We start from the raw sequence: 22,586 nt of genomic DNA, 5'->3' as shown, positions 1-22,586 counted from the left end.
AAAATTATTTTACCATAAAGTCAGGTCCACTGTGTTTATTTTTAATGAAAAAAAGAATATCTGACTTAAGGTTTTAGGATGCATGTCTAAAATTTGGCAAACTTCTGATACTGCTAGGGGCTTAAGAGAATTTAATAACTTTTAGCCAAGCCATCATAGGTTTATGATAAAATATATGTCTGACCAGTAAAAGAAGTGTTCTTTATTTTGCAAGAGTGCAGTGGATTGCTTAAGTAAAGGCGCATTCAAATTCTCAAATTATGCTTGCTGGATTGGTCCAACTCTAGAGGGGAACGACCCAGCTAGTGCAATGTATAAATCTGAATGCGTTCTATGTTTAACTGGTAAATGGTGATTGCACATTTAATTGGAACATTTTAGTCAGGGTTTCTGGTAAGCCTTGGTGGGTAACCAATATATTAATGCTATGATAATGTGGTGAGCACCCCATCTTGATACTTGGTCATTCACTGTGGGTGCTGGGTTAGCCACAGCAGTGACATGCCATATACAATTCTTTATAGCTTTGGGTGGAGCTGTGTATTATGTAATTGAGTTTTTTTTAGTATTATTTATACTTTGCATTGTTCTCTCTTTCTCTCTCTCTCTCTCTCTCTCATAAAGTGAAGATAAAGGAAAAAAGATGGTGTATAATAAAGCTGTTATTGTAAGGGAAATATAGGAAGGTTGAAATTAACCTTGCTAGGAAAGTGAAAATAAAGGGAAAAAAATATAAAATATAATAAAGCTGTTATTACAAGGGAAATCTAGGAAGGCTCCTATAAGCCACCCTAATAGTACACAGTATGAACTGTCCTCATATCTGTCACACACACCAGGAACCATAGGTGAAACCACAGCCTTGGGCAGCATTTTAAGAGCAATCCTTGGGTTAACTGATTATATTTAGCTATTCTGAGTGAGCCTTCAGTATGATGGGGCAGGTTCTTTTTTATAAGTCACGGGGCATTTGCAGTTGCCCACTCATTGGGAGTCTTAAAATACCATCAAAAACCAAAGAGCAGGGTGAGTTTAATGGACAGGTTTCGCCTGAAGTGATTTTTCCCATTAAGTTGTTTTCCTGTTGTATAGAAACAGGTGAGGTTCCCAACAGAAGTTTTTGAAGTTTATTGTGATACCAGGCAAAGTGAGCAGTCCTTCTTGTCAGTTTTAGTTATACCTGCCTCCTTCAAAGCGCACATGAATCCATTTATTTTTCTGCTTTATAGAACTGAATTTTCAAATATCATAGGGTTTGGTTTTACAACAACGTCATCAAATGGCATTGTACTTGGTTGTTCAGGACTGTTTACTACTCCCTTTCTTTGGCAAGTGTTCATGAGGAAAGTATGTTCTAATTGGCAAAAAGTCCCCTTGAAATGGATTCAGTGAGTGATTCACAGATTTAAAACAATAGGTAATGTACCAGCCCAGCACCAGTGTGGGTGTAAACAGGCTGTTTGTTGGGTGCTGGCTGGAATGCTTAATTACATACCTCATACCCATTCATGTAGGGAGATGAACAAGTTAAGTTAAATGCCCTTCCTTCAGTTGTTACCATGAAAATGTGAGGTAAAGAGATTTTTGTTAGATAATACAATTACCCATAGTGTGATCCATGCTTAGGGGCAGCCTTGGAGCCATTAATTTGGGGCCTGACCTTTGTGCATGGGGAACCCATATATCACCTCACCTGTCTGGAACATGGATAGCAATAACCAACAGGCTCTCTCTGGGTGCTGGGCACCGATTTCAACCTATTTAATGGCCCAAGGTGTTAGAAGTTAGACAGGTACTATGCTTACTCATGATGGCTGCAGGTAGGGAACTTTGAAATGAGGGGTTGGGCCTGGGGAATTGGGACCCTATCCATTTTGCACGCATGTCTCTTGTTGGCAGCCAGGGCCATTTAAGCTCCAACCAATGAAAGTTGATGCGATGGGTGTTATTTTTGTGACCCAGATAGAATGTGCGTATGAAGAGCTGGCAGCTGGTGCGTCAGGGTTTAAAGGTACCTGTGATTTCGAAGGAGAAACAGTTTCTCAATCTTGGCAACTGGTGGTTTATTTTGAGAGAGGTAATTTGTTTCAGCACTGACAAGGGAAAAAGGAAGCAGGGAAAAAGCAGGCAGTTGAAAGTAAACTTTGAAAAGGGAAGACCTTTAAAAAGACTCTAAGAAGGAACTTTTTTATCTGTGGTGTGTTTTTGAATAGAAACACACATCATGCCAGGTGCAGATTTCAAACTGGTGCCCATATACATCGGGCAGCCAGTGGTCACCAATCAGTATAAACTGATCTCCAATGGGAAAGTAACTGACCTACAGCCAGTAAATGCCCATAGAAATGGTCAGACTGCCATTGTGGAAGAAGACAAGCCCATCTACGCACATACTCAGAGGCCGTCACTGGTGAAAGTAATCAGCAATGTGAAACCAGGAGTAGGAGCTGGGGTACACCCCATGTCCATAGAGTCTGTGAAATACTATCTGGTTTCTGATCCCCAGCCTGTGTCTTCTGCATCCTCTGCCACTGATAGATTCAGAGTAATCCCTGCCAACAACAACAACAGACCAGAGCCAAGGGCAAAGAATTCAAATGTTGTGGCAGCCAGACCACAGTTGCACAATGTTAATTTTTTACCGTCAAGTAGTAGTGGCAGCAATAGCAGTAGCAGATTGAGAGATCCTGAAGTTAAAAACACCAATTTTTCAGCAAACAATGACAGATTACCACATAATTACTCCAACAGCACACCTCTTTTGAACAACAATAACAATTCCAAAATGAGAGATTCCCCATGGAAAAATTCAAAAATCTACAATGCTTCTATGGGAGGGGAAAATCGAGGAAGAATGGGCAGCGTAGGAAGAGCGCAGATCCAAGATAATCTGACAGACAACCACCAGAGTAGCCCAATGCATCCAGAGTGGTTGCACAAATTCCCAGTGGATCCAACACATCATGATGAGCAGAACCATCAACAAGATTATCTTCGCAATTCCTCTACCACCTCCTGGACCAGAAATCAGCCACAAGACTCGGAAAATTTGAAGACTGTGCAAAAGGACCAGTGGTCACCATCGGTGGAAAAAAACAATAACATAAGATGGCAATCAAAATCTGCCATGAAAACAAAGATGCCTGAGAATTATGAGAAAGAGAAAGCGCAGTCGGTTGACGCGCACCCCCAAGAGGCAGAAACAACAGATTCATCACCCAGCGATGAAACAGAATTGGAAGATGAGGAGCAGAACTACAAGCTGTTAGTAGAAGAAGATGAAGAAGTAGCAAATGAACCCGAGATGGAACCAGATCTAATCACAAGCCTCAAGGCACTCGATATTATTACAAGTGTACAACCAGGTAGGCCTACAGTTGTCATAATGAGAAATGCGGTTTTTCAGCTGGGAAAAATTGGGTGTAGTATGCGAGTGTGTATTTTGTGAATCATAAGTTGTGGTTACTAAATATTTATATTTAGTAAGAGAAAGGAGAAAATACACTTGAACTCAAGTGGAATTTAGTTTATATTTCAATGTTGAAGAGATAGCAAAAAAAAAAAAAAAAAAAAAAAAAAAAAAAAAAAAAAAAAAAACTGACATAGAAATCATAAGTGTTTCCCTTGCTAATGGAACTTGGTAGTTTCTGTGGAATAATTAGTTCCGGAGTGGAGAAGAGTTCCTTGTGTTTTTTTGGCTGATCAGAATTCCCCACATTCATTTGAGACAATTTGGCTTTCCTTTGGTGTTAGGCATTCCCAATGCAGGGCCAGTTTCACTTTGTGGTTTCGTGGCAGTAATTGTTATTTTAGCAGGGGGAAACCTGTTTCTGTGCTGAACTGGTGGATGTGACATTTTTCATAGTTGACTTCTAACAACTTTTAGTGAAGTAATCACCATTTTTTATCTTTTCGGTTTGGAGAGGTGCCAGAATTGACCCTCTCGATTTACATTGCTGAGATGAATATGAAAAACAATAAGGATCTTGTTTTCCTTTTGCTATAATTTACAGAGAGCACTCATGTGACATCCTAATATACTTCTAACATATATAAACAGAAAGGGCTTATATTGATTACATTACACCATGCAGGAATTTATTGCATAACAATTGCTCCAAAAATGAAACATGAGAGAGAAACAAAATGTGCTAATGTAAAACATAAAAAAATGCCATATTTAAAAGGAGGGGGGGGTCATTTAGTTTGTTTGAAAACACTCCATTTGATCCAGAGACAGGTGTGGATGTTGCCTTGAATGATGATGAACCTGGTCTGAACCTGAATGAGAGATCTGACAAATAATTTTAATGATGAAAGCCAGATGGACCAGGTATGGACCAGGCACCTGGCAGGTTAAGAGAGCTGGAAAACAACCGCTTTTTCAGATATCCATGCCCTATCTTCTTGACTCTTGGCTTATTTTATTTCTTTTTTATTTTATTCCATCTCTTTTATTACTATAATTTTTTTTTGCCAAATATTTGGGATGATTTGTTATTGTTAAGGAAAATGTGTTCTTCAAGTTATTATTTAATTCATGCTTAAACTGAAAAAGGAAAAAATTTTAAAGGCATCACAGTTTTTGTCCTACAATCGTTTTCTCTACTGATGATATATCGGAAGATAAAGCCCTTTGAAGCAAGAAGAAAATAAATACAAAGGTGCTGAAACATACTTATGGCTTGGAGTCTTGGTCTGGAGGGAATGAAGTAATGTTGGTCCTATGCAGACATGAAAAGTCTGTTTGGGAGAAGATATGGTTTTTGATTGAAAAGGGCAAAGAAGTCTGCAATTCTTTATGGCGACTGAGAGGCTGCTTGTGAGAAATAGATATGCCATATCAAGATTGTTTCCCAGAAGGGTTAAGAAATAATTGTAGGGTCCTGTTGTCACTTTTGTCCGTGAACATTCATACCCCACAGTACTGTACCGACTAGCTCCTTTTCCATAAAGGTGAGAAATTGCTACCCCCTCCCCCCACTCCACTCCAGCCCCTGGCAGTTTTATTAGTGGATGTATCTTCAGATAATTATTGGTCTGACCACCTTGTAACATTATTCTAGATAGTGTTACTTTCCAGAAGGGTTAATAAATAATTGCAGGTCCCTCCTGAGATCAGTCCTTGAAACGGGTTTCTTTTGATATAAGTTTTGGACCAGACTGTCCCAGGATATTTCTTGGTGTCACAGTTCAAGTGAAACCTGCTATTAGGTTGTACATGGGCTTTCATTATGGCTAAGAAGCTGTTATCTGAGACCGGTTACCTTTTTAGCTGTTGTTCTGAGACTAGTGGAAGACCCCACAAGAACTTCGAAGATAATCTTCACAAACACTACAATGCATGAACATCAAAATTTGCATGCTAAGTCTTGTCATTTATGGCCGATGCAGCAATTAACTTGGTATTAATGGAGATTAAGATGAGTAATGACAACGATGATACAACTGTCAGGGACATATTTCACTGTGAAAATGGATGATAATGTTTTAGTTAGGAGGGCTCTTGGTATTAGCCTTCAGCATTTCAAAGAAGGTGGTTGCATGATCAAGTGGTTGGCGTAGGATATTGCGTAATTGAACATTTTTCTGGTCACAGCCCAAGTCTGTGATCTTTCTGAAAAGCATATCCAGTTTGAATAGAGACATAACATGGTGGGCCTTTGGTTTGCTTGACAGGAAGGTGTAATGCCAAATTTATGCAGATTCCTCTGTGGTTTTGATTCCCTAAATGATCTTGATTGTCATTAAATGATGGGGAAATGTAAATATTGCCAGGGAAATGGGGAAGGATTTGTAATTTACTTCTTTTTAGCATGAGTTGTAGGATTTGTTAGAATATTTGGGGGGTGATTTTTATGAAGAAAGAAACCTATTATTTTTGAACTGGCTATAACAAAGCCTTTCAGTCCTGTCTGTGATGTATTTCATTGTGTATTTGGACTAACATAACACACCATTATTTTTTTTAATTGTTTCTTTTAGAACTTGTTTACAAACACAAACAAAGTGTGGGTAAACAATTTATAAGTGCAAGAGACACCTGTAAATGAATTCACCCCAGAATAAAGGTGAAGATAAAATGTTAAGAATGACATTAAAATAACTGATACCACAGAAAAAAATCAACAAAGGTCATATACCAAAACAGCAGAACCAGGATGTTAATGAAGATGATGTTTTGATGGTTATTTTATGGCTGTTTTCTGTGATCTAGTTGAAGAGACAATCACTATTAGTCTTAGATACAGGGACTTATTTAAGGAAATATCTGGAAGATCTTGATAAGTCACAGTTATCATTTGGCCGTGTTCAGGTTGTACATAGAGTTCTTCCTCAACAGCTAAATATGTTTTTGTGTAGTTTAAGGAAATACTAGTACATATTTCTTATTTTCCTATTTGTTTCGGTTTAGGTAATGATTTGGTCAAAGTTATCAGCTGTTTGTCAGCAATCTCTAAATGAAAAAAAAAAAAAAAGAAGAGAAAATTACATTGAGGGCCAAGTTAATAGGTACTAGTAATAGCTTGATCTTGAGATCAGTGACAGACATAAACAGGACACTCCAACAGGTGCATACAGTTGACACTTATTTCCAATGACTGTCATTTCAAGTTGTTGTTGTGACATTTAGGGGATGTTTCACAAGGTTATTGAATATTTCTTCTTGTGACAAGTATATTTTTGTGACATTTATTACCAGGTGTCATGTTGAAACAGTTATGATTTTACTTAACATGTCAAAGCATTTAGGCTCTGCATCTTACAGCTGTGACAAGTCACCATTTCATCATAATGATAATCAGGAAAGAATGATAAAATACTTATGGGTAACATTAATACAGCACATCACATATTGGATGCATGGATAAAATATAGTCTAATCAATAGTATATTATTATTTACATTACTTTCTAACTTCTTCCCACTGTAAACAGCCTTGGTTAAGCGGATATGATGTTTTTGTAGCACTGGAATGTATACAGAGAAAAAAAAATGGTACCCTTGATTTGCAGGGGATCCTCTCTCTAGATCATTGTTATAGTGATGAGTGTCAAATTTTACATTGTAATTTATTGTCATCTTAATGCTTTTTTGTTCTTGATGTTGTAACACTGTTGTCAGAACAGAATGTCAGGCAGTTTTGTATGACAGTGATTTCTATCATTGGATTTACAAGGAGTCTCACCCAGGCACCACTTTAGTCTTTACCAGGCACTCCATAGACATTGGATATCCTGTTTGTTTTTATGTACTTTTGATCCCATGAGTGTTTTTTTTTTTTTTTTCTTTTACTGAAAGTTTTAGTTATATTGTATAACCCAAGATTACTTATTTAAAAAGTAGTATTTGCTATTTGATTCAAATTTATTTTTGTTATTTCAGGTTGATCAGTCTTTGAATATCTTTTCTTTTTTTTTCCAGAACAAAGTGCTGCCCCCCCCCCCCCCCCCCCCCCCCCCCCAAAAAAAAATTTGTATATAAAATCTTAACATATGTAGGTATTTTATGTTTCTTCTTCAAGCAATTTCAATTAAGCAAACTATTTTTGTTTTTTAGGCTCGTCGACGTTAAAGAAACCCAGAAACAGGGGCATCTTCAGTTCATTTTTCTGTTGTTTTGGTGATAATAGCCACGCACAACAAAGTACACCAGTTCCTACTACAGATACAGATTCACAGCCAAATGGCATTGTTAAGGTAAGGAGATAAATATCTAGAAAAATTGCTAGAAATAAAATCAAAACAGAACAGAGTGCTTGGCTGTTATATAAGAGCACATGTTGTAGGTTGTAAAAATTTTAAGTTGTAGATGTTTGTTTTATCTTTAAAATCTGTAGAATTGTTGACGTATAAATAATTTGTTTTACTTCATTAATACAGATTTTCAAACATAAGATTACTTGTTAAAACTATCTTCATGCGAATGTAATTCCTTCTTATGATAATGCAGCATATTACCAAATACAAATATACTTCTTCTAGACGAGTGAATACTTTAATAGTATGGCTAATTGCAGCAAGGTCAAACAAGCACCTAGGTGGTTAACACTCAAAACGTGTTTCGCATTTTAACTCCCTTGAGTTTCATTGCTCATTATGGCGTAAAAACTCTTCCGATTGCCTCTTGTGTACAGCTCCTGAAAAAATCTAAGTATGCAGTATACTGTTACAGCCTGGTAAAGTTCCAAGGCTGCTAGTCTTGATAATATTAACTAGAGAAACTGTGCCCCAATAGATTAGCAGAGATCTAGGCCTCTGTTTACATGCAAGAGAATATGGTTCCCGCAAGCTGACAGCACAGCTGGGGCAGTCGAGCTTGTTTCACTGTGCCCTGTGCCGAGGCATGTTGTAAGTTACTTCGAGAGGTTGTGCATTAAGTGAGAAATCCGATTGCAGTTTTAATGAACACTACTGCAATAACTCCATGACAATATCATTTCCAGGGTCTCTGCACCATGTTGTGCAATCAGTTTAATATCTAACACTTCTTTCTGATATCTGTGTAGCATCAGTAAGAGCGAACCAGTCCGGGCTCAGTTTGTACTGACCTTGGTCAGGGGGAATTGAGCCATGTTGTTAATGCCAATGGCCCCCACCTGGAAGCTGTCCAGAACATGAAACTAAAGTCAGCACACAGTGGTTAAAGTTGGAAATACCTGTAGAGTAAGTGCAGGTTAGGGTAGTTACTGCTCTGTGGTGAAAAGCAGGTAGCCAAGAAATAAAAACAGATACGGAAGATGCTTACATACACATTTAAGGTGTGCCTAGTGCCTTGATGAACCAATCTTACCTATCGGTGTTTGCTGCTGTTAGGAATTATCTAATAAATAACTTATTCAATGCCTGTTGAGGAATGCCACCCAATAGAACCCATAGGCTTGGTGGTTCTGAGGTGTCTTGTATAATGACTTGAAAAGATTTTTCCCTTTACTTAATCAGCAAGTCTGTATTTGACAGATGGTCTATTTCTAGGTTTGACTTCACCTTTATAGATTGCCCAGGAACATTTTGGCTTAATACTCCAATGTCATGATCAGTTGCATTTGTATCAGACAGCGTAAATGGGTTTTCCGATGCTAATTTGCTGATGCTGAAGACCTATAATCCTCACTCAATAGCTCTTGGACCATCAACTCTTTTTCCCAGATACCCATGGCTGTTTGTTATTTTATTTTGCCTTCCAAAAACTATTATTGCTGTTTCATTGGATTTCAATTTCCTCAACTTCTCTCAGCAGCACTGAGACCCTGGCAATATTGATCAGGATAAAAGCATATCTAAGTCCCCAAGAACCCTAGTACATTTACACATTTCTACCCTTTTTAAACATGCTTGGGTACAGTACCAATCTGCAGGCTTATTCAACTTGAATATTTAATGAATAATATCTGAACAGGGTGATGGTGATTTGGGGGGGGGTAGCTAAATAATATGTTATACTTTAATATTGGTCTGAGAATATTGCACATCAAATTCAGTCATTTATCTGGGGAATATATGCTTATAGTCTAGTATTAGCATTCCTGACATTCCCCACAGATTTTCATATTGTTTTGTGCATTTTGAAGCTGAATTTAAGTGTTATAATTGTGATTGGTTAAAGATAGCTGTTAGAGCATTTTGATGGTAAATAAAAGATGCATCACTCCTTTTAAATAGGTCTGTCAGAAGCAAAGTTTAAAAATATATTTTATTGATTTGTTATATGGAGCTGCTATGGCCATCTCAATGGAAGGAGTCTATTGAAATGAATGTTATTTATCATAATGTATGATAAAACATTGCTATGTAGAAATTATATACAAAACTTGGTCTTTAGTCCTTTTTCTCTTTCTCCAATGAGTTATATATCATAACTGTGTGTCTGACTTTTGAATAAAAAGATATCATTATTTAATCTGTATCCAAAGTCAGGGACTTGATGGATTGGATTTTGCTTGGCAGGTATAGGTGTTAAATTCATAAACAGAGGCATTGATGACATCCTGGGTTTATCAACTTGACTCTGAGTCTGTTGTGGCACAGATATTTGCACCCTATCTGGCTTTTCACAAGTGCAACACGTGTAGGTTGGGTTGTGGTTCAATATTTGAAGCTATAGCTTTCATAGCCTCTAAAATGTATGCCACTCATGATCAGCAACTGAAAAATACAAAAGTATGTAGCACAGGAGGTGTATTTGACTTTGACATTTTAACTTACAAAGATAACAGGAGCTGTACTTAAAAATTTTCCTTAAAAAATTTTTCCCCATTCTGTATTGTGATAGCAGAATGCAGGGTATATAACATTCACTCAAAAGGTATTGCCAAATGGACATTTACTGTTTTGATGATTTGACTTTAAATTTAGTTATTTTATTGCTTTACATATTAAATGCTTGATTGTTTCTAGCCACCTCCAAAATACCTCCTTCCTGCTGTGCGGCCAAGAGATGTAAATAAAATCTGTATGGTTATAGATTTAGATGAAACATTAGTTCACAGTACCTTTCAGGTGAGTTAAGTGTGTAGTGCGTGTTTGTCGTTTCTCCTAACATAACACAACGGTGAGTTTTTTTAGAACTTCTGTTGGTAGAGATGGATGGCGCAGACGTAAATGATGGCATGGCCCTACTTCTAGAACTGCTAGAATTGCAGAAGTCCCACCTTGCTCTAAAGGATAAATACTCGTATTGCAATAGTCACATTTTCCAAAGGTTAGCAGCTCAGTTGAAAGAAAACTTTTGGCAAGTGTCTTGGCAATAATGAATGTCAGCCATAAAGGTTGTTTCTACAGTGCAACAATGTCACTGTCTTGGGGTGTTTTCATCTTTTTTTTCTAATCAGTATATGGAGCCATTTGATTTTCAAAAATCCATCTGATGTGAAGAAGTCTCTGAAAGTTGAACGCCATATGATAAGATCATACAAATCTCTGCCAGCAATTTCAGAAAAGCTCATCTTGCAGGTGATTTGGGGAGAAATGCACTGCATGCTGTGGTTTTGGTTATGTTTCTTTTTTTATTTTGCAATATTTTATGTGCTTGTTTTTTGTTTAGCCTCTACCTCCCCTCGCCCATCACCTTTTACAGCCTCAGAGGCATCAAGATATGGGCAAAAAATGCATGGTGATAGACCTTGATGAAACATTAGTGCATAGTTCATTTAAGGTGAGTATATTTTGTAAATGGGATGCATTTCTCAAATTGGTTTCTTATATTCGTATTTAAATTTTTGGCACATTTAGCAGAATTCAATCATTTTCAAGTTTCCAGTTTGAATGTTAATTTATTAAGCACGGTGTTGTACAGATTTTTTCCCAAAGGCCCTTGCCTTCTTTTAAGTGAAATTTAATGAGGTCCAAATTGGGCTGTGAAAACAAAATATTTAGAAAAAATTGCAAGTTTCATACTTTTGAGATTGCAACCCAAGGCTAGGTAATGTTATAGACCCATACCTAGGTCGATCTAGCAGGATCAATCTCTGAGAGATTTCTCTCTAAATTACATTCAGCTTGAGCCACTCTGATGTCTGACATTCCTACTGAAGCTGTTAACGAGAATCAGCTCGGAGATGGGTCGATCCTGCTAGATCAATCTAGGTATGGGAATGGTAGTTCAAATCACATACCTGAAGAAGGAGAAAACAGCAGGAAAAACATTCATCTTTACACTGCCTACCCTGTTATTCTTAATGACAGATTACATCATACCAGATGAGTATTTGAAAAAGTTGGGTAACACCTTCTGTCAATTCGCGTAACATTTTTCCTGAAGCCAGTTAGAAAAAAAGAACTGCAAACTCCATTTTTCATCAGTTGTCTTCCTAGTTATTTTTATGGCATAACATTTTATACCAAAGACCAGACAATCTGGCCAAGTTCCATGCCTCAATCACAAAAATTTTCCATATTTCAAAAGGAATGTTTTTATCTTGCATGTCATCACGTTGATGATGGTTGTTTCTAATCCATGTCTATACTTCCCTCCACCCCCACTCCCACCCCCACCCCCTCCTCCAAAAAGGACTGTTTATCATTTGAAAATGTGAAACTTGCATTATCATGCAGTGCTAGTCATGAAACAAACCAGAGGTATGTTACCATATTCCAGGTGCGAAGAATGACCTAGATAAATTATTGGTGTGAATAATTCATCTTGTTGAGTGCAGTGATTCCTTTGTCTGTTAAAAACAACGCTTTTATCATCACTTACCTTGTGCTTTTCTACAAAATTGTTCTAGTTTTAGTATGTTTCAACTTAGTAATATATCTGATCATTAGAGACTGCAGTACTGGTGCTGTTGTACTAATGTTTGTTTTTAGAGGTCAGTTTGGTAACAGTATGTGGCTTAGCTCAAAACTTTATCTATTTCAATATAGTACGATAATTTTATATATTTGTCCCAAAGAGATTCATTTATTTGTTTTACATTTAACTGTGGATCTTTACTTCTAGTCATTAAAAATCCCTACAAATTGAGAAATATTTGTGTTACTACCAAAGATGAAAACATTAATCAACTAAGTGGATATCAAGTGATGCCAGAGTATAGATTAAATGACAGAGAGTTAACGTCTTGCGTCATAGTAATTAGGTTTTTTGAAGTTGAAATCATTTTGCCCTTTACATGGCAGTGCACTGGAGATAGCTTGGAAGGATCTTATAAGTATCTACTGGTTGCATTAATCATTATCTGTTTATTTTCCAGCCTGTAAATAATGCTGATTTCATTGTGCCAGTTGAAATAGATGGGACAATACACCAGGTAAGTTACAGTTCTTAATCCATCTTTTATTCGACTTTCAGTTATATTCTGAGTCAATAATGAACCATTAAGCTCAGTCATATTAAATCTTGGCAAAAAGCTCACTCAAACCTGCTTTTGAGGACCTTGGTGTACGTGTACAAAAATGATATCCCTCAAAGGCCAAAATGACATTTGCCAATGAAAATGAATGGTTTTATATATTATTTAATAGTTGCACCAATTTTGTGCTAGAATGGCAACGCCAGATTTAAGACTTAAGATTATTGGCTAGGTATTAATTGTGATAGAGTTAGCCCAGTTTTCCATTGGCATGAACTTGGATCGAAACCTTTGAAATTTGGCTGTATGTCAGCTCAGACATTTCACTGTACTTGCTTACCATCTAAAAGTATAGTGCTGTGTCTGCTTTTTTGCGAAGCTAAATGATTTATCAAGGCTTATCCCAGTTTTATTTAAGCTTTGTAATTCTAGTAGAAGTACAGGCTCTTTTGTTGGTATTGAATAAACTTGAAAGTCTGTAGACCAAACACAGATTTGAAGACACAGTGCACTCAGAAACTTACTTGGGAAGTTTGCCAAGAGATCTGATGAAATTAGAAAAGCATTCAATAACTGTAGTTGATTCCTTATTTTTTGAGCTTCTGAACCAAGGAAATATTAAATAGATATTTTCAGTAGATATAAAAAATGTTGGTCTTGGGATTCAATCAGAGTTGTTAATTTTTAGCCCCTCTTCCTCGTGTGTATAAATCATTAAGACTGAATAGTATCTCAGACATTTTTTTTTCTTTGTCCATGATCTATTTTAACACTATTGAGAATGTGAGTTTTTTGCTCAGAGGAATGCCAAACATCAATGTGTTGAGGAAGTCTCTATCAGAGTTGTTTCACGGTGATTGTCACAACAATGAAATATTATTAGAACCTGGTAGACATCATTTTTAATAGCATTCCTGGACAGGTCCTCCCCTTCTAGCCTTTTGTCTTTAACCTTTACTGAATGTTGTATCACATTCTTTTGGTACAAAACATCAGTGAGGCAGTGACCCAAGGAAGAGGTCACATGAAGACATAATCTGGCATTCCATCAAGGAGATGAAGTGTAATGATAGACCTGCATCTTTGCAGTAATTTCCTCAAGTCCCGTGTTTCTTATGATAACGACCTCCGACATGCTACCAGGCAATATTACAGAGCTTATAATCTAGGCAACAGATGTTAAAGTAAAAGAAATTCCATGATAAGATGACAATTTAAATAATACAGGATCCTTGTACTCTCTTATGTTTGACATTTCAGCAATGTCATACTTCTTGTTAAAATGTTTTTACAAGTGCTTGGCAAATAGCACTTGTTCTGTTGTTACAGAGAACAGTAATATTTGATTTATTTCCTATTTTAAGAAGAGTGGTATGTATTTAAAAGGTGGTTGTCTAGAAATAGATCTTGGCCATAGTGGCAGTTATAATAATTCCAAAATTACCCATTTTCCTGCTGTTAAAAATGTTGAGTGTTTTTTAAAATATATAACGAAGAATAATATACAAAATAAAAGTTGTTGACGTAGAAAGGGGTAATAATGCTCCTTGGATATAGTCACTATGTTATATCAAGAAGTTGTAGAGTTATATCCGTACACCTGCATGTTTAACCATTGTCAGTCTTATGGTTTAAGGGGTAAAATGAGCTAATGAGGTTCCATTGTCTTTTCTGTATCTCATTTATATTATTTCCTTAACCGCATGTTTTCATTTACCAAATTCACGTTTATAACTACTATTGTCTTAACTACTAGATATTATGTTCACAACAGCTCTGTTCACAACCTAGTTGATCCACGGACTAAAATATGGCGTGACCCACTTGAAAGCTTGAACGATTTTAAAAATTGCTCTGCCCCTGCAGTGACCATGTGCATGGGACGTGGGGGAATCCATTAGGGGATTACGTAGCATACTTTCAAGTGTGAGCCATATTTGATCCCTGGCTCAGTTAGTCTGCGGATTGACCTGGTTGTGAACAGAGCCAAAGACGCACTTGAGAATTCAGTCATACATGTATTATTTGTTTTTGTTTTTTTTTTCTTTCACAGGTTTATGTTCTGAAGAGGCCTTATGTGGATGAGTTCTTACAGAAAATGGGAGAAATGTTTGAGTGTGTGTTATTCACTGCTAGTTTAGCAAAAGTAAGTATCAACTCTATAAAAGAATAAGATTTATATAGTAATGCAAATCAGAACATTCAATAGAGGCTCTGTCACCTTTCACACATTCACAAAAAGAGCATGCATTTTGACTCCTGTTAGCAGACTATGCCATAATGAGTTGATGTTAATTTTATTAATATTAGTGATATATTTTGTGTCATAAAATATTGTCCTGAAATCAGACACATACCTGCACTACTCTAGGTACATACATCACAGGGCTGTAGAATGATTTGTGGTGTTTACTTCAAATTTTGGCAGCAATGGAATGTTCCCTGGTCATAGTTTATACAATATTTTTGATAAACATAAAGGGGACTACCTGCCGAACAGTTACAGGCTCACTGTGATTATTTAAATCAAAATATAAATGCAAAATATTGAATTAATATTTTATCATATCCTGAAACTAGATTAAGACAGTAATTAAAAACAAAAGAGAATGACAATTGAATTGATGAAGGAATTGGAGGTAAAATAACCCAAGGAAAAAATTCAAAACCTCATTTACAGATGTGAAATTTTCACTGAAAAAGAGAGATCTTATGTTTTGTGGGAATTATGCAGCAGTCATTTTTAATGAAAAACACTAACACAGACTTATGTGTTACTTGATCATCGTAGATGACCACTTCTGAAATACTAATAGGCAACATGAACTCCAGAAATGTTCCCAAAATACTTAACAGATGTTCATGAATTGTGAAGTAGAATATAATTTTATTTTAGGGAGAATTGTGTTTTTAGGACCAAATGTTATTTGTAAAAAGCCAATTATTGTATTTCTGACAAAGTTTTGTAGAAGCATAAAAGCTTTGTGTGTAACTTGATTATAGAAAAAAAATTGAGGACAAGAATTAAGGCTTATCTTTCTTTGGCTATTTCTTGAGTCTGAGACATTTAGGATGATTCATTTAAGACTTGAGTTTTCTATACCTGCTGCTGCAGAATTTAGTTTTGCTGAAAAAACTCAATTTTCCTCTCATTGAGAGTCTGTTAAGTACCCTGAGCAAATGGAGTATTGTCAATAGAAAAATTTGCTTTATAACTCAACTTGTATTTTAAGAGTTATTATCCATTGGTTAACTTTTAAGATTCGAGGCATTCGATGATGTGCCATTTTTTCCCAATTATTGAAATAAGTGCAACTGTTTTATATACCATTGGTTTTCTGTGGAAACCAGTACCACTGAACTACTACATGAGAAAGGATTCAGAAGCTGTCTTAAATAACAGTGACCCTTTTTGAGAGTATGAAGGTAACATGGTCATTTATAAACTGGACTAAGTAAAAATTTGTCTTATCTTTTTCAGTATGCAGACCCAGTGGCAGATCTATTAGACAGATGGGGTGTTTTCAGAGCACGACTTTTCAGGGAATCTTGTGTCTTTCATAGGGGAAATTATGTAAAGGTAAGAGGATTCATGCAGACAGCAATCATCTGGACTGCCATCAGTAGTTGACAGTTTTTTTCAAATTTAGTTTATAAATTGGTGAAAGCTAAATATTGACGACTGGTTTTCAACCAGCAATAAAATGTACTTAAAAAAAAAGAAAGAAAGATACCTTCTATGTTAGTGATACCATTCTTTTCACTTCACATAAGTTTTCACCTCACAGCTCAAATATTCCTGTAGTTCAGTACATTCATGACGAAATCTGAATATTTGTGACTAAATTTAACCAGCAATGAAGTGTATTTTTTAAAAATGAAGGAAGCATTTTAATCTAGTGTTTTTTTTTTATCAACTACTGCAGCAGTATACATATGGTGTCACCTCATAGCCCAGACAAATTTTAGGGAACAATTTTGTTCCTTGGTATAAGCTGAAATAAAATTGTCAATTTTGCCTCATTATAACATTCTTGTAACTCAAACAAAATTTCCTGTCCTACAGAATCTGAATATGTGAAATCATCTATAGTTGTTTCACATATATTTCATAAATCTTTCGAGGTTATACCCAACTATGCATCATTGTTTGTTTGCTATATATATATTATTGTTGTTGTTTACTCATCAGGACTTGAGTAGGTTAGGAAGAGATTTGTCAAAAGTGGTGATTGTGGATAACTCCCCAGCTTCATACATCTTCCATCCAGACAATGCAGTAAGTTGGTTATGTGAAATATCTGGATACGCAGTAAAAGATTAAAGTTTTGACATATGCTTAAGTTTATTTATTTAGGCCACACTTTTTAATTTTTATGGATGACATCCTCTGGGGACCCCAAAATCGGTGCGAGCGGGCGAAAAAAAAAAAAAAAACAGTCCAAAAAAAAAACAGTCCAAAAACTGCTTAAGAAAAGTTATGTTTTCAGTACACAGCTGGAAACACTAATTTACCACAGAAACACGTATTAAACTAACAACATGTCTTTATCCATGCTCTCAATATATTAAAGCATTGTGAATAGGGCCTACTTCGTAGAAAGGTAAAAAGTCATGAATATATATATGCTGCATATTACCCAATGTATTTAAGGTTATTTCATGCATTCTGTTGGTATAGCAATCAATAAAACAAATATCAAATAAACAGCGTCTTTATTTGTACTCTCAGAAAATTTAAGCATTGTAAACACTTCACAGAATTGTTAAAAAATGAAGCAAAGATACCAGTAGGCCTTTGCTTCCTACTACCAAATCTAAAAAAGGTAATTTCGGTCGATGCCATTTTGTCTACTTCGACTCACACGTAACAGCCAACTATCGGGTGGCCTGTCCGACCTTCAGTCCACCAAATACCACGACGCTCTTGTCGACCCTTTTTTCGCTACAAAAAAAACCCTGGTAAGTCTATGTGCTGCTTTGGACAGAATGTCACTGAAATTTTCCGGGCGATGATCGCTGGCCGCGGCCAGCCTTTCGTATAATTGTAAAAAGGTGATATCTCCATGTCCAATATCAATGGCAAACCAATCCAAAACGACGGCTCCCGTTCTCTTTATGACTTTAATTGTCGTGTATTTTGAAATTAATGCTAGAGATGAATTTGACGGCAAAGCGGCCATATTTCCACGTGGTGATAATAGGCATGCGCAGAAAGCTCATTTTCCGCACTCGGAACTACTCGGATGTCTCCGCAGTCGACAATGACAGCATGGAGCTTGCGGAATTAGCCGAGGATTGCCGATTGCATTTTCCGGCAAATTCAATCACGACGTTTGCGACAACCGACTTCCTTGGGGGGGGGGGGGGGGGATTTTTTTTTTTTTTTTGGAGAACGGACGAAAATCGGTGCGCGCGCAGGATGTCATCCATAAAATTAAAAAAGTGTGGCCTTAGATAGATTAAATGAAAATTAATGCGTTTTTATGTACCTTTTTGTCTTTGATTTGGTAGCCAAAAAGTTGTGTGGGAAACAAAAAATATTAATGAAGAATTTATGAGCTTGTGGGAAAAAAAAGCTTTTTGATGCTTAAATGAGACTTTTTCAAAGAAAAAAAAATAATGGATGAAACTAACAATTTATGAATTTCACCCAATGCATGTGGAAATTATATTATGTTGTTGGCTTTGAAGATTGTGTGATTGTTAGATGAATAGTGGACAAAATTAGAAAATCATGTAACATTGCCTATTCTTTTCAGGTTCCTGTGGCGTCGTGGTTTGACGATATGAGTGATTCAGAACTATTGGACTTGATTCCCTTTTTTGAAGGCCTAAGCAAAGTGGATAATGTATACTCTGTACTGAAAAACTCCAATTCATAATACCAAACCTTATATATACAGGGTAGTTGGATGAACTTCCTTAGAATCAAAACTAAAAGGGGGTGTGTGCCCTGCGCTGTGGGGCGGAATTTCTTCTAGTCCGCTAATACAGAGAAAGTTTTGCGACTCGGATCACGCAGCTACGGCAAGACACTGCCTTATAGCACCTGTCCTGGGGAGCATTTCATTATTATCAGATTCGATACTACACCAATGAGAAATACCAATGTTTAACGTAATTAATATATATCATTATCGTAAAGGGGAGGAAGAATTGATGCCAGATGTGTCGTCATGTTGCCGGCATTGTACCAAGTCCAGATTGGTGCTCAGGCAAAGTATTTTGCCATCCCCTGTTGCGCATACCAACGAGAAATTGCTGACGGGTTGTATATTTTAAAAGAGGAAATTAAACTGCTGAAGGAAGATAAATATAGTATTTTAATGTTTATGGACTAGAGACAAGAAGAACATTTCTTGTCAACACTGTGTATAAAAACAATTGCAAAGATTATATTATGAATAATACTGTGATAACCTGTTGTTATCATTATCAACAAGCAACCAGTATATGTATTGAAGAAAAATGAAGCAGAAAAAAAAAAAAACAGAGAAATTGTGTTCAGACTTCCAGAAGTCAAGTCAACTCTCTCTGTCAGGACAAAGGCAGCCAGCTTGATGTGTCTACTGTGTGAACAGTCGACTGGAGTGTACAATTGGTACCAGATAAAGTTAAGAATGACCGACATTTTCAATGTTGGATAGATAAGACATGACAGTCAAATTCAGTCTTTTAACTGCTGTGACCTGTGACTAAACAGACCATATTTTTTTCTGTAAAAAAAGTCACTGATGTACTAAAATTGTGACTCATGGACCATGTTCTTGAGTAGTTGAAATCGGTTTTAATCAGACATTTAGACTGGTTGAGACTGATTGATGTAGAGAGCAGGTATTCTAGGCAAAGGTCACACAACGGATTGTTATTATCATAGTAAGAACCCTGCTCAAGTGGTCAAATTGTTGATATGATCACAGAACAAAACAGTAGTCCAAATTGCTGTCACAGGTCATTGGTGTTGTTTGTGTTAGTCCAGTGTACATTAGATAATGGACAGTTTTCTTTAGACTGCACACAGCCTTAATACATGGAGTAAGCAGTAAATGAATGTGATCTATTGTAATGAAATTGTTATTTTGTGAATATTCTCCCCCTTCTCTTTCTCTCTCTCCCTCTCGTTGATTTTACGTTTATTAAATTTGAAACATAAAATGGGAAATGCATATGTATGAATATAAAATACATATGTTAGCCTGATCAAATTGGTATGATGCAACAATTTAACCTGGAAGTTTGATTATTTAGTTTAAAATTGAACTGTAAAAAGATGTAAATTTAGGTAAAAGCAATGCATTTTGAAATGCTGCTTAGTTGGTGTATTGAAGGCTGTGTGTCAAGTCATAAAGTTGGACTGTGCAGAGTTGTCTGTACAAAGTGTTGTTATTTTTGCTAAAGAGAGAATGGAAGAAAAAGTATCATGAAAAATATATAGATATATATGATTATATATATAGATATATATGAAAAGCTCAATTGTTATCAATACCAAGTTGTAATCATTATTGATATTTAGGATCATTCACATGGCAAATCCAGATGTTTCCTTCACTTGCTATGATATCACCACATTTGTATATTTGTTAATAAAATACATCATTATTAGCACAATTTTTACCCATTATGAAAGAGAAATGTTTCATCATTAGTTAGCTGTCTATGTACTTCTGTTAGGGTTGTGTATTCCTTGTAAGAGTTTCATTTAGTACACCCATGTTATGACAGGATTTTAACAGGCTGGTCTTGTACTTTTTGATTTATATTCATTGACTTTGGACAATGAAAAAATGGCTTGGAAATGAAATGACATACAAAGTAATTATAGTAATTATACAAGAATTGTTTTAAAGATAAAATACATAACCTGCTGGAAATTATATTTTATGTAGTATTATGAATGGAGATAGTTTAAATCCTGTTGTATTATTACAGAATTTTTCATTTTGTTTCTTTTCAATCACTAATTGTATGAATATGGTCTATTTGTATTTGTCTGCCTACTATTTGCCCAAATTGCATGTATCTGTGTGGGTGTGTATGGTCAAAGTTTTCATCTCCCCCATTGGAAAAGTTTAATATTTGGAACCTGCACTGGAACCATGTGCAATAAAAATGCAGCATTAGTTTGCATATCTATAATGTTGGCTTAGCTAGGGTTCCTTCCAAAGTTTAGTTGGTTACCCAAGGACTTGTATTGATAAAAGTATCCATGATGGTTTTTAGGGTGTGTTTGTTTGGAGAGGACATTGTTGTGTCATCTGTCTTGGCATGCTTTTGGATACCTGATGTTCTTCTTCATAAGTTATGTTCCGAATTTTTTCCTTTTTTTTTCTACTGGGTACAAAGGTACAAATTGAAGAAAATACACTCCAGCGTAAAAAAGACCTAATTGTCAGTGACTGAGGTTAAAGAGGTATAATTATTGTTAAGAAATGTTCAGAAGTGCTTTTGGAGTTCCAGCTCATTTATGTACATACTCCTGAATTTGAAGGAAGTCTTGAGATAGAATTTCAGATTTAAAGGTCTGCCACATAAGCTTGCACAGAATTTGGGGTTGGAAATTTCAGACTTGCAGAAAAGGCCTTTGGAATGTGAAGTTGAGTGTGTTGCTATATGGTGTGTTTGTTCCATGTTCATTCCCTTCCAGACTGATAACTAATATCTTCCATGTTTGTTGATGCTTTTGTTACTTTTCAAGCTGATCATGAATTACAGTATCATTTGTATTGACTTACAATGTAACTATTGATGTATTAATTAGGAAATCAAGGCATTATAGTTAAGACTATCCTCATTAGAAAATATTTGAAACCTATTAATAAGTTCACTATGTGGTCTTTTATGCAAATAATCAAAACATTGTCATGGACACCAGCAATATGTTAAGTTACTAAGTTGAATTTCTAACTGAAGGGATTTGCAAACATAGACATTGAAACAGTCTATTAAAATTCATTCTGAGCTTCATGGTACCAATTGCAACTTGTCTAAACCAAGAGTACCCTTAATGCTGTAGTTTGTGCAGATGACAAAGGTGAATTTCCAGATGATTCTGAAACTCTGGATGCATTAGTTGTACTTGGAGGTTGCTTTTCTGCTGGGTTGTGTTTTTTGAGTATACTAAAACAAGGCATTGTTTAAGCTAAGGGCATTAGATTTCTTTGCCTTGATTAAGCTGTGAAAAGAAGGTCAAGGAAATTTGCTTTTTTATGAAGCTTTTGGGGTTGATGATTAAGATTTCAGCAAAGAATAAAATCTGATTCTTTGTGGGCGTTTAGTTATTATGACAAGAGAAACCAGTCAAGGTTGGTCTGATTTTTGTTTTTTATTGTGAAATTGGTCACAATTCTGGTATTGTTGTATGATAGGCAACACAGTTTCAGCAAGTTGTTAAATATTTTTCTAGAAAATCCTTGATAGTAATAATGGTTTACTATCCCTTTCATAGATGATGATGAGCATTTTTATAGAGATGTATCCACTTCTTACCTAGAGAAAAAATAAATAATTATATTACACTTTGTGTCATTTTATCATATAAAATTGGATATAAGGATACTGATGGGAGCATGAGGTTGTCAGCGTAATAGACTTTTTTTAAACAACCAATGTCCAAATGTAAACAGATCCCATCTTTTGTTACTAAAAAAATAGTGATATTGGACTTACATGGATTGTATTTCTGTGATTTTCTAGTATCAATTAAGAAAAGTTGCAAATTCACTAAATGCAGTAAATCAAGGTTCATATCACAATTGGACATCTTATCCTATCAATAATCCTTTGAACC

The 22,586-nt window shown here is 35.8% G+C and overlaps 1 protein-coding gene across 3 annotated transcripts; it reads left to right on the top strand.

Moving 5' to 3' along the window:
• The first annotated feature begins 1,577 nt into the window (after positions 1–1,577).
• On the top strand, positions 1,578–22,314 carry LOC106180076 (uncharacterized). 3 transcript variants are annotated; one of them, XM_013563944.2, is made up of 9 exons: positions 1,584–3,365; positions 7,561–7,700; positions 10,398–10,499; positions 11,044–11,154; positions 12,695–12,751; positions 14,847–14,939; positions 16,275–16,373; positions 16,986–17,072; positions 18,556–22,314. In XM_013563944.2, the coding sequence occupies exons 1-9, from the start codon at positions 2,225–2,227 to the stop codon at positions 18,676–18,678; spliced, it is 1,953 nt and encodes a 650-aa protein (XP_013419398.2). In that variant the 5' UTR covers positions 1,584–2,224; the 3' UTR covers positions 18,679–22,314. The 3 variants fall into 3 exon arrangements, with proteins under 3 accessions (XP_013419399.2, XP_013419398.2, XP_013419401.2); XM_013563945.2 differs by lacking the exon at positions 10,398–10,499 and having other exon boundaries at positions 1,578–3,365; XM_013563947.2 differs by lacking the exon at positions 11,044–11,154 and having other exon boundaries at positions 1,859–3,365.
• The last annotated feature ends 272 nt before the right edge of the window (positions 22,315–22,586 follow it).

Source organism: Lingula anatina, chromosome 2 (genome assembly GCF_051362555.1).
Source record: "Lingula anatina isolate TDL-2025a chromosome 2, LinAna3.0, whole genome shotgun sequence".
Lineage (NCBI taxonomy): Eukaryota > Metazoa > Brachiopoda > Lingulata > Lingulida > Lingulidae > Lingula > Lingula anatina.
The sequence above is the reverse complement of the archived record's forward strand: the minus strand, read 5'-3'. Positions and strand labels throughout refer to the sequence as shown.